Source organism: Nerophis ophidion, linkage group LG14, assembly GCF_033978795.1.
Source record: "Nerophis ophidion isolate RoL-2023_Sa linkage group LG14, RoL_Noph_v1.0, whole genome shotgun sequence".
Classification (NCBI taxonomy): domain Eukaryota; kingdom Metazoa; phylum Chordata; class Actinopteri; order Syngnathiformes; family Syngnathidae; genus Nerophis; species Nerophis ophidion.
Genome location: NC_084624.1, coordinates 49,451,960 through 49,462,601, shown reverse-complemented (window position 1 = coordinate 49,462,601; position 10,642 = coordinate 49,451,960). Strand labels below are relative to the sequence as shown.

Below are 10,642 nucleotides of genomic sequence, written 5' to 3'. Positions count from 1 at the left end.
AACATTGCCTAATGAACGCAGAATATATCATTATTAGCAACTTATTCAAATAAAGAATATATGGAGCAAAAAATATGTCATTGTAAATGATTTTCCAATATTGATAATCAAATATCCTCATTTGTTTACATGTTCCATCAATGCTGCTTGTGATAAAAGACGAAAGCAATGCTTAGCATAAAGTCTATAATCAATCAATGTTTATTTATATAGCCCTAAATCACAAAGGACTGCACAAACCACTACGACATCCTTGGAAGAACCCACAAAAGGGCAAGGAAAACTCACACTCAGTGGGATGTCTGTGACAATGCTGACTATGAGAACCTTGGAGAGGACCACAAATGTGGGCACCCCTCCCCCCCCAGTAGGGGACAGAAAGCAATGGATGAGGAGCGGGTCTAACATGATACTGTGAAAGTTCAATCCATAGTGGATCCAACACAGCAGCGAGAGTCCCGTCCACAAGAAACCATCCCAAGCGGAGTCAGATCAGCAGTGTAGAGATGTCCCCAACCCATACACAGGCGAGCGGTCCATCCTGGGTCCTGACTCTGGACAGCCAGTACTTCATCCATGGCCATCAGACCGGACCCCCTCCACAAGGGAGGAGGGGACATAGGAGAAAAAGAAAAGAAACGGCAGATCAACTGGTCTAAAAAGGGAGATCTATTTAAAGGCTGGAGTATACAAATGAGTTTTAAGGTGAGACTTAAATGCTTCTACTATAATCAACACAATCAAGACAAATTCTGCTTCTGTGTGTTGTGTATGATTTCTGGATGTGTGTGTTTATGATTTCTGCTTCTGTGTCTTGTGTATGATTTGTGGATGTGTGTGTTTATGATTTCTGCTTCTGTGTGTTGTGTATGATTTGTGGATGTGTGTTTATGATTTCTGCTTCTGTGTTGTGTATGATTTGTGGATGAGTGTTGTGTATGATTTCTGGATGTGTGTGTTTATGATTTCTGCTTCTGTGTGTTGTGGATGTGTGTGTTTATGATTTCTGCTTCTGTGTGTTGTGTATGAATTGTGGATGAGTGTTGTTCCGTATGATTTGTGGATGAGAGTGTTGTGTATGATTTCTGGATTTGTGTGTGGTGTGGATGTGTGTGTTTATGATTTCTGCTTCTGTGTGTTGTGTATGGTTTCTGGATGTGTGTGTTTATGATTTCTGCTTCTGTGTGTTGTGTATGATGTGTGGATGAGTGTGTTGTGTATGATGTGTGGATGAGTGTGTTGTGCAGAGTATTTGCAGCGCATGAGAAGCAGAAGTCCCTGATGTGTTGTTGACAGACACAACGACAGTAGCCGCGCTCCCCATCCCCGCATGTGGCCTTGCAAGCCATTGTTGTGTGTCGGGTGACGTCACAGTGTGCGGGAGACAAGGGGAGAAGGAGACAAGGAGAGAAGGAGAGGAGGAGAGAAGAGGAGACGGAGCGGCGTGCGCCTGGCGAGACAAAGGCGGGGAGGAGCGTGGCGGAGAGAAGTGAGGTCACAGCAGGCAGCAGCAGCAGACAGACTTGGTGGACACTCGTCAAGGTCCATGTTGGAGGGAGATGAGACTGAGACTAAGACTAAGACTAAGTCCGCGTATTCCTCAACATTTTTCCCCCTCAGCCTTTCTCTTCTGCTGCTAGGCGGCTAAGTGCTAGCTGCTAAGTGCTAGCTGCACAAAGGCGGCGCTCCTCTTCCCGGCTTCTCCTTCTTCTCTTTCCCACAACAAGTCGGCGTGAGTCCACCGAGTCGCCATCAGGTAAGTTGACGTAAATGTTTGAAAAAAACCCCAATGTGCTTTTTAAAGGAGTCCCCGGAGCTAAGGCGGCTAGCTTAGCTTAGCTTAGCTGCTCCCAAACAAAGAGTCGCAACGTGACTGTTAGCATGCTAACATGCTAACAGCGGTACTTCTTACTTTTCCTCCTCTTTTGCTTTGGCTTTTTCTTTGGCTTTTTCTATGAAAGTGAGCGGAGGTTACCGACACGTAAGTCTTGTCGTGTGCGTGGATGGACGCGCTTGTTTTGGCGTGTGAAGGCAGTTTGTTAAAGTGTGGACTTGTCAGACAAAGCAACCCTCAGCTCATCCTTCTTTTATTCCTAATCATCCCTCTTTTTGTTCTTATTCATCCCTCTTTTTGTTCTAATTCATCCCTCTTTTTGTTCTTAATCATCCCTGTTTTTGTTCTTCATCACCCCTCTTTTTGTTCTTATTCATCCCTGTTTTTATTCTTAATCCTTTTTATTCTTAATCATTATTTTTATTCTTATTCATCCCTCTTTTTGTTCTTAATCATCCTTTTTATTCTTATTCATCCCTCTTTTTATTCTTCCTTTTTAATCTTAATCATCCTTTTTATTATTAACCATCCTTTTGTGTTCTTATTCAACTCTCTTTCTTTCGTCTTTCTTTTTTTATTTTTATTTTTATCCTTATTCAACTCTGTCTTTCCTCTTTTTTTTAATTTTTATTCTTATTCTTTATCCACTCTTTCTTCCACCTTTTCCAGGTCAGTCCACACACGGCGGCCGTCCGTGATCTGATGTGAGATCCACGATGCCGAGCCCTTTATTCCACCCCGAGATTATGGAGCACGACGTGGTGATCAGCAGCCAGCACAACGGGCTCGCTCTGCCCCGGGAAAGCGAGCAGGAGTCCCGGGACGAGGACCACCAGGAGGTGCTGCGCTTCGCCCTGGACCAGCTGTCACTCATGGCCCTGGAGAAGGTGGACTGCGTGGACGGCAGCCAGGCGCCCGGCTCAGAGGCTTACGTGGATCTTCAGATGCTCGACCACCCCGGCGGCTCCCGGGACTCGCCCGCATCCTGCTCCCCGTCGCCGGAGTACTACGGCTCGGGCGGCTACCACATGTCTGGCTCGCACGCCCTGCTCCATGGGGAGCAGAGCAGGAAGAGAAGCGTCAACATGACGGAGTGTGTGCCGGTGCCCAGCTCGGAACATGTGGCGGAGATCGTGGGCCGACAAGGTGGGTCTTCTTCTTCTAATTGTTATTGTTGTGGGTCTTCTTCTTCTAATTGTTGTTGTTGTTGTGGGCCGACAAGGTGGGTCTTCTTCTTCTAATTGTTGTTGTTGTTGTAGACCTTCAAGGTGGGTCTTCTTCTTCTAATTGTTGTTGTTGTTATTGTTGTGGGCCTTCAAGGTGGGTCTTCTTCTTCTAATTGTTGTTGTTGTTGTAGACCTTCAAGGTGGGTCTTCTTCTTCTAATTGTTGTTGTTGTTGTTGTGGGCCTTCAAGGTGGGTCTTCTTCTAATTGTTGTTGTTGTGGGCCTTCAAGGTGGGTCTTCTTCTTCTAATTGTTGTTGTTGTTGTGGGCCTTCAGGGTGGGTCTTCTTCTAATTGTTGTTGTTGTTGTAGACCTTCAAGGTGGGTCTTCTTCTTCTAATTGTTGTTGTTGTGGGCCGACAAGGTGGGTCTTCTTCTTCTAATTGTTGTTGTTGTTGTTGTAGACCTTCAAGGTGGGTCTTCTTCTTCTAATTGTTGTTGTTGTTGTGGGCCTTCAAGGTGGGTCTTCTTCTTCTAATTGTTGTTGTGGGCCGACAAGGTGGGTCTTCTTCTTCTAATTGTTGTTGTTGTTGTGGACCTTCAAGGTGGGTCTTCTTCTTCTAACTGTTGTTGTTGTTGTGGACCTTCAAGGTGGGTCTTCTTCTTCTAATTGGTGTTGTTGTTGTGGACCTTCAAGGTGGGTCTTCTTCTTCTAATTGGTGTTGTTGTTGTGGACCTTCAAGGTGGGTCTTCTTCTTCTAATTGGTGTTGTTGTTGTGGACCTTCAAGGTGGGTCTTCTTCTTCTAACTGTTGTTGTTGTTGTGGACCTTCAAGGTGGGTCTTCTTCTTCTAATTGTTGTTGTCGTATTGGGTCTTATTCTTCTTTTTCTTGACTGCACGGTGCTTCTTTGTTTGGCTGCAACTTTTCCTCTTTTTTTCAAAAAGGCTCCTGTTTTTTTATTTATTTTTTTTAATGTCACATTCGTTGCATGAATGTGTGATTTGAAAACGATTTAGAGCAGACTGTGGACACTGGCTGGGCGGGCGGGGGAGGGGCGGGGTCAGACAAAGGCAGTCTGGACGCTCTTGCAGCCTGCAGCAAACAAAGGAAATGGCGCTAAACCAGCATTTTGTGCACCGTAACAGCGCAAGAGTGGACTAAATGAGTGGAAGAGTGGACTAAATGAGTGGAGGAGTGGACTAAATGGGTGAAAGAGTGGATTAAAGGTCTGTGGAGTGAGTGCGTGTTGTTGTGCTGCATCCCGGCCAGGCGCAGTTGTTCCGCCCTGCACCCAAACAAAGCTCGTCTACGCTCGCCGCTTTCACGCTTTTCACTTTCCAACTTTGTTCTTCCTTTTCCTCGTCGCCGTCACACACCTCTTCTCCTGGCTCTTGGCGCTTTTTTTTTTATTGTCGTCCGCGGCTGCGTCTTCCAGCATTGTTCTCTTTGTTTGAAAAAGCCATGCTCTCTGCTTCCCAGATGACATCACACTCCGCGCCTCCTATTGGTCGCCGGGTGACGCGTCATCGCTTAAAGGCACAGTACATTATTCTAGTTGCCTCCTTAAAACACTCTCTACCTCTAACAGACAAAAAGCTGTGAAAACGATGATGCTGTATTCTACATTTAAGTTAAATACTGAAATTGAATGAGCCTGTGGCTTTGCACTTTGTTTCTTATACATAAAATATATGTTTATATATATATATATATATATATATATCACATTCTATTTTAGTTACTTTGAATTTACAACAACCCCCTGGCGCAATTTTTGTACTTACTTTGATTATTATTTCTCAACTGTTCATAAATGTTGAAATTTATAGATAAAGGTTTAAAACAATCTTGTTGCCTCTTCAAAGCAAAACAGATGGTCGTAACGTGGCACCTTTCTAAATGACTTTTTGTCTTAGGGGGTTTAATACAAGTACAAATACCTCCAAGTCCGAGTCCATGGTTCTCGCCCGGAAAAGGGTGGAGTGCCATCTCCGGGTTGGGGAGGAGACCCTGCCCCAAGTGGAGGAGTTCAAGTACCTGGGAGTCTTGTTCACCAGTGGGGTGTAAGTGTGGATGGTGAGATGGACAGGCGGATCGGTGCGGCGTCTTCAGTAATGCGGACGCTGTATCAATCCGTTGAGGTGAAGAAGGAGCTGAGCCGGAAGGCAAAGCTCTCAATTTATCGGTCGATCTACGTTCCCATCCTCACCTATGGTCATGACCGAAAGGAGAAGATCACGGGTACAAGCGGCCCAGATGAGTTTGGGTCTCTCCCTTAGAGATAGGGTGAGAAGCTCTGCCATCCGGGAGGAACTCAAAGTAAAGCCGCTGCTCCTTCACATGGAGAGGAGCCAGATGAGGTGGTTCAGGCATCTGGTCAGGATGCCACCCGAACGCCTCCCTAGGGAGGTTTTTAGGGCACGTCCAACTGGTAGGAGGTCACGGGGAAGACCCAGGACACATTGGGAAGACTATGTCTCCCGGCTGGTCTGGGAACGCCTCGGGATCCCCCCGAGAGGACCTGGACCAAGTGGCTGGGGAGAGGGAAGTCTGGGCATCTCTGCTTAGGCTGCTGCCCCCGCGACCTGACCTCGGATAAGTGGAAGAAGATGGATGGATGGGTTTAATACAGTAACAATACCAAAATCTAGCAAAATATTTCAAATCTCTCAGCAAGTTGAGGAACAAATGTATTTGCAAAAGTAAGCATTATTATTAAGTTAAAGTTAAAGTAGCAATGATTGTCACACACACACACACTAGGTGTGGTGAAATGTGTCCTCTGCATTTGACCCATCACCTTGATCACCCGCTGGGAAGTGAGGGGAGCAGTGAGCAGCAGCGGTGGCCGCACCCGGGAATCATTTGGGTGATTTAACCCCCAATTCCAAGCCTTGATGCTGAGTGCCAAGCAGGGACGTAACGGCTCCCATTTTTATAGTCTTTGGTATGACTCGGCCGGGGTTTGAACTCACAACCTCCCCATCTCAGGGCGGACACTCTAACCACTAGGCCACTGAGCAGGTATATTTGTAAATGTGACTTTGACATAAAAGTTTCGACATTTTCACTCAGTTTTCTTTTTGCATTGTTGTCATCTTGTGCTCCCCCCAGAGGTGGAGCGTGTAACTGCAGGGTGTGTGACCAGCCTTCCTTTGTGTGCGTCTTCCACCCCCCCAGGTTGTAAGATCAAGGCGCTGCGTGCCAAGACCAACACTTACATCAAGACCCCCGTCCGAGGGGAGGAGCCGGTGTTCATCGTGACCGGGCGCAGGGAGGATGTGGAGATGGCCAAGCGGGAGATCGTCTCTGCCGCTGAACATTTCTCCATGATCCGGGCGTCCCGCTGCAAAGCCGGAGGACCCGCAGGAGGAGGAGGAGGTGGAGGAGGGGGAGGAGGCTCGCTCCCCGGACCCCCGCACCTCCCTGGACAAACAACCATTCAGGTATTGGAACGGGTCCACTGGGCCACCGTACTGTGTTGCGCCATCATGTTGAACTTGGTTTTCTCCTGGTCCAGGTGAGGGTGCCCTACAGAGTGGTGGGCTTGGTTGTGGGACCAAAAGGAGCCACCATCAAGCGCATCCAGCAGCAAACCCACACCTACATCGTGACGCCCAGTCGAGAGAAGGATCCCGTGTTCGAAGTGACCGGCATGCCCGAGAACGTGGATCGGGCCAGGGAGGAGATCGAGACCCACATCACGCTGAGAACCGGAACCTTTGTGGACCTTCAGGGGGACAACGACTTCCACACCAACGGCACAGACGTCAGCCTGGAGGGTCTGGGCTCCCTCAGCGCGGGCCTGGGAGCGTCCTTGTGGTCCCGGGCCTCCCACCACCATTCCGCAGCACCGCCTCCGCCCGCGCCGCCCTCTTCCCCTCCCAACCCCCCCATGTCTGTCAATCACTCCAGCGGCCGCAAGATGGCCTACCACACGCACAATAGCGCCATGAGCTCAGACAACTTCAGCGCGGGGCGCAAAGCCAACGAGGGAGGGAGTCCCACCAGTCCCTTCAGCACAGGGTCCAGCAGCGCCGGAGGCGGCTTTACTTTCGGAGGCGACTCCACCCCGGGACTCCCGTCTTCAGAAGAACTTGGCTTTGAATTCAGCGCTTCTAACATCTGGGCGCCTTTCGTCAACGGCGCCAAGTCTGGTGGCGCCTCGCAGCAGCAGCAGCCCGTACGTCGTAACAGCAGCGGTCTCAGCGGGGGCGCCGTCACTCCACGCTTGTCCCCGACGCTGCCTCAGGACACGGGCCCCCTGGAACACCCGTTGGCCCGCCGCGCCCAAAGCGACCCCCTCAGCACGCTCTCCTGGTTGCAGTCCGGCAACGCTGCGGGCGGATCCTTCTCCGGAGGCTCCAGTTCCAGCTCTGGCGGCTCCTCTACCGGCTACTCATCCTGCTCGGCCTCCTCGCTGCCCGGGGGCTCGCCCACCGACTCCGAGGGCGGCGGTGGCAGCGTGGGCCTCAGCTCTGGGATGCTGAGTCGACTGAAAGGCGGGCCCGGCGTGGTGGGGCTGGGCGGCGTCAACAGGGACTGCTTCGTGTGTTTCGAGAGCGAGGTGACGGCCGCCCTGGTGCCCTGCGGCCACAACCTCTTCTGCATGGAGTGTGCGGGCCAGATCTGCCAGTCTGCAGAGTCCGAGTGCCCCGTGTGCCACACGCCCGCCACTCAGTGCATTCGCATCTTCTCTTAATAATAGTGACAGTCATGCCATCATCATCATAATAATAATAATAATAATAATAATGACGCTAAGGAGTTCTTTTGGGGGTGGTCTTCAAACTTGTGTCTTAGCTCTTCAGGCCTTCATTTTGGGACCCTCGTCTTTCATTTTGGGACCCTCGTCTTTCATTCAGGCTTCTTCTTTTCGCAGCCTTTCTTTTTCACACTTTTTCTACTTAGCAGATATTTTTCGACAAAGCTGTCAAAACGAGGCCTGCACCTTTTTCTACTTTTCTCTTCATGTGCTGTGCAAGCCCCGCCCCCTCATGACCACATGATCCCATCTCTCGCTCGCGGACTACTTGGCCACGCCCCCTCAGCCATGAAGCCATGCCAAATGTTAGACGCCAGCACAATGCAGCATTCTTTCTCCTTGGCCTCTCAGGTGTGGACGCCCGGCCCGCTGACAATCCCTTTACCCCCCCCCCCCATGTGTGTGTGTGGTTACTGCCGGCCCCTCCCCCCACGGCGTGCTTAAAGGAAGGCCGTGATCCCCCACTTCCTGTCTGTTACTTCCATGAGCTCCTTCAGTGTCATCTTCATCCTGTTTCTGTCGCCTTTGAGGACAAGTTCCATACAATAATTCTGAGGGGGGGGGTGTCACTGAACTCTGTTTCCTGCACTGAAGTCCCCTCCCCCCCCCCCCGACTCACCTAAACTGCTTTTATTTTGGTCTTCCACCTCTGCTGGGCTGCGTCCAGCGCCACCTTCCCGGCCATCAGCAGCGCACCAAGTGTCTGCCCCCTGTTGTCCTCCTGGTGGCGCTGCTGGAGGACTTCTCCTTAATGGCAGCTACGTCATCCAGGGCTTCCACGCTCACGTCGTGTTCCAAACCCAGCAAGAATGTTGATGAAGGCAGGTGGAGAGAATGTTGGCGTCATGTACTTTTCAGTCACACACAAAAAAGGTACCCGTTTTTTCAGCTTGTCTGCTGATTTTTATTTTTTTAGCCAAATGATCCCCTCCCCCATTGCCTTCCTTCAAGGTTTGAAAACAGGGTTTCCTGAGGCAGCGACCTCTGACCTTTTCTTTTTGCTGATTAGAGGGGGGATGTAAGGAGAACCTGGCCAATGAGAAGTGGGGGGGCAAACTCCTCTATTTTCTTTATTGCTTTAACTCTCTTTTTGTACGCTGAACCAAAATGTCCAGTCAGCAGACGCGTGCGTGTAAATATCCTCAACAATCATCTTTTTACCAGTTAGTGGACACACCTGTACTTTCTCATCCTTTGTAAGTTACCCACCTGCATGTCTTCAAGCCACCTGGCGTTAGATCATTTTTAACATTGAAAGAGAAAAAGACGACAAAAAACTTTTTACACATTTTTATTTTTTACAATTTATTTGCTTACCTAAATATCCCAGACAATAATGTGAGCCTTTTTATTACTTCAAATGTATTTTTTATTTTTATTTGTTTCCTTTTTCATTATTTCCTTTGTATTACATATAGGCGATTTATAACAAAATGAGAAAAATTATTGAAGAAATTTTTTAAAATTGAAATATATTTTATTTGAAAGTTTATGGACCTTTTAACCAGACGCCGTGGAAATTGTATAATCATATAATTTGTGCTGGTTTGACGGTTATGAGAAATGTATCAAGAGTTTTATTTTTTATGCTTCTTTAATAAAATCTTTGGTTTTAGTTCCATTTTTTTACTGTAAAATGATGAACCTGTTTCTTGTCATTATTTCTTCATGGTGCAGATTTGCCCGCTCGTGTTGATGCAGATGCTGTATTTGCCCACTCGTGTTGGTGCAGATGCTGTATTTGCCTACTCGTGTTGGTGCAGATGCTGTATTTGCCTACTCGTGTTGGTGCAGATGCTGTATTTGCCTACTCGTGTTGGTGCAGATGCTGTATTTGCCCGCTCGTGTTGATGCAGATGCTGTATTTGCCCACTCGTGTTGGTGCAGATGCTGTATTTGCCTACTCGTGTTGGTGCAGATGCTGTATTTGCCTACTCGTGTTGGTGCAGATGCTGTATTTGCCTACTCGTGTTGGTGCAGATGCTGTATTTGCCCACTCGTGTTGGTGCAGATGCTGTATTTGCCTACTCGTGTTGGTGCAGATGCTGTATTTGCCCGCTCGTGTTGATGCAGATGCTGTATTTGCCCACTCGTGTTGGTGCAGATGCTGTATTTGCCCACTCGTGTTGGTGCAGATGCTGTATTTGCCTACTCGTGTTGGTGCAGATGCTGTATTTGCCTACTCGTGTTGGTGCAGATGCTGTATTTGCCTACTCGTGTTGGTGCAGATGCTGTATTTGCCCGCTCGTGTTGATGCAGATGCTGTATTTGCCCACTCGTGTTGGTGCAGATGCTGTATTTGCCTACTCGTGTTGGTGCAGATGCTGTATTTGCCTACTCGTGTTGGTGCAGATGCTGTATTTGCCTACTCGTGTTGGTGCAGATGCTGTATTTGCCCACTCGTGTTGGTGCAGATGCTGTATTTGCCTACTCGTGTTGGTGCAGATGCTGTATTTGCCCGCTCGTGTTGATGCAGATGCTGTATTTGCCCACTCGTGTTGGTGCAGATGCTGTATTTGCCCACTCGTGTTGGTGCAGATGCTGTATTTGCCTACTCGTGTTGGTGCAGATGCTGTATTTGCCCACTCGTGTTGGTGCAGATGCTGTATTTGCCCACTCGTGTTGATGCAGATGCTGTATTTGCCCACTCGTGTTGATGCAGATGCTGTATTTGCCCACTCGTGTTGGTGCAGATGCTGTATTTGCCCACTCGTGTTGGTGCAGATGCTGTATTTGCCCACTCGTGTTGGTGCAGATGCTGTATTTGCCCACTCGTGTTGGTGCAGATGCTGTATTTGCCCACTCGTGTTGGTGCAGATGCTGTATTTGCCCGCTCGTGTTGGTGCAGATGCTGTATTTGCCCGCTCGTGTTGATGCA

General features: G+C 48.8%; 1 protein-coding gene across 1 annotated transcript; it reads left to right on the top strand.

Moving 5' to 3' along the window:
• Positions 1 to 1,398: 1,398 nt before the first annotated feature.
• LOC133568797 (RNA-binding protein MEX3B-like) lies at positions 1,399 to 9,404 on the top strand. The gene is made up of 4 exons (XM_061920941.1): positions 1,399 to 1,756; positions 2,504 to 2,980; positions 6,180 to 6,445; positions 6,520 to 9,404. Exons 2-4 carry the CDS (start codon positions 2,551 to 2,553, stop codon positions 7,699 to 7,701), a joined length of 1,878 nt encoding a protein of 625 aa, XP_061776925.1. The 5' UTR covers positions 1,399 to 1,756; positions 2,504 to 2,550; the 3' UTR covers positions 7,702 to 9,404.
• Positions 9,405 to 10,642: the final 1,238 nt, after the last annotated feature.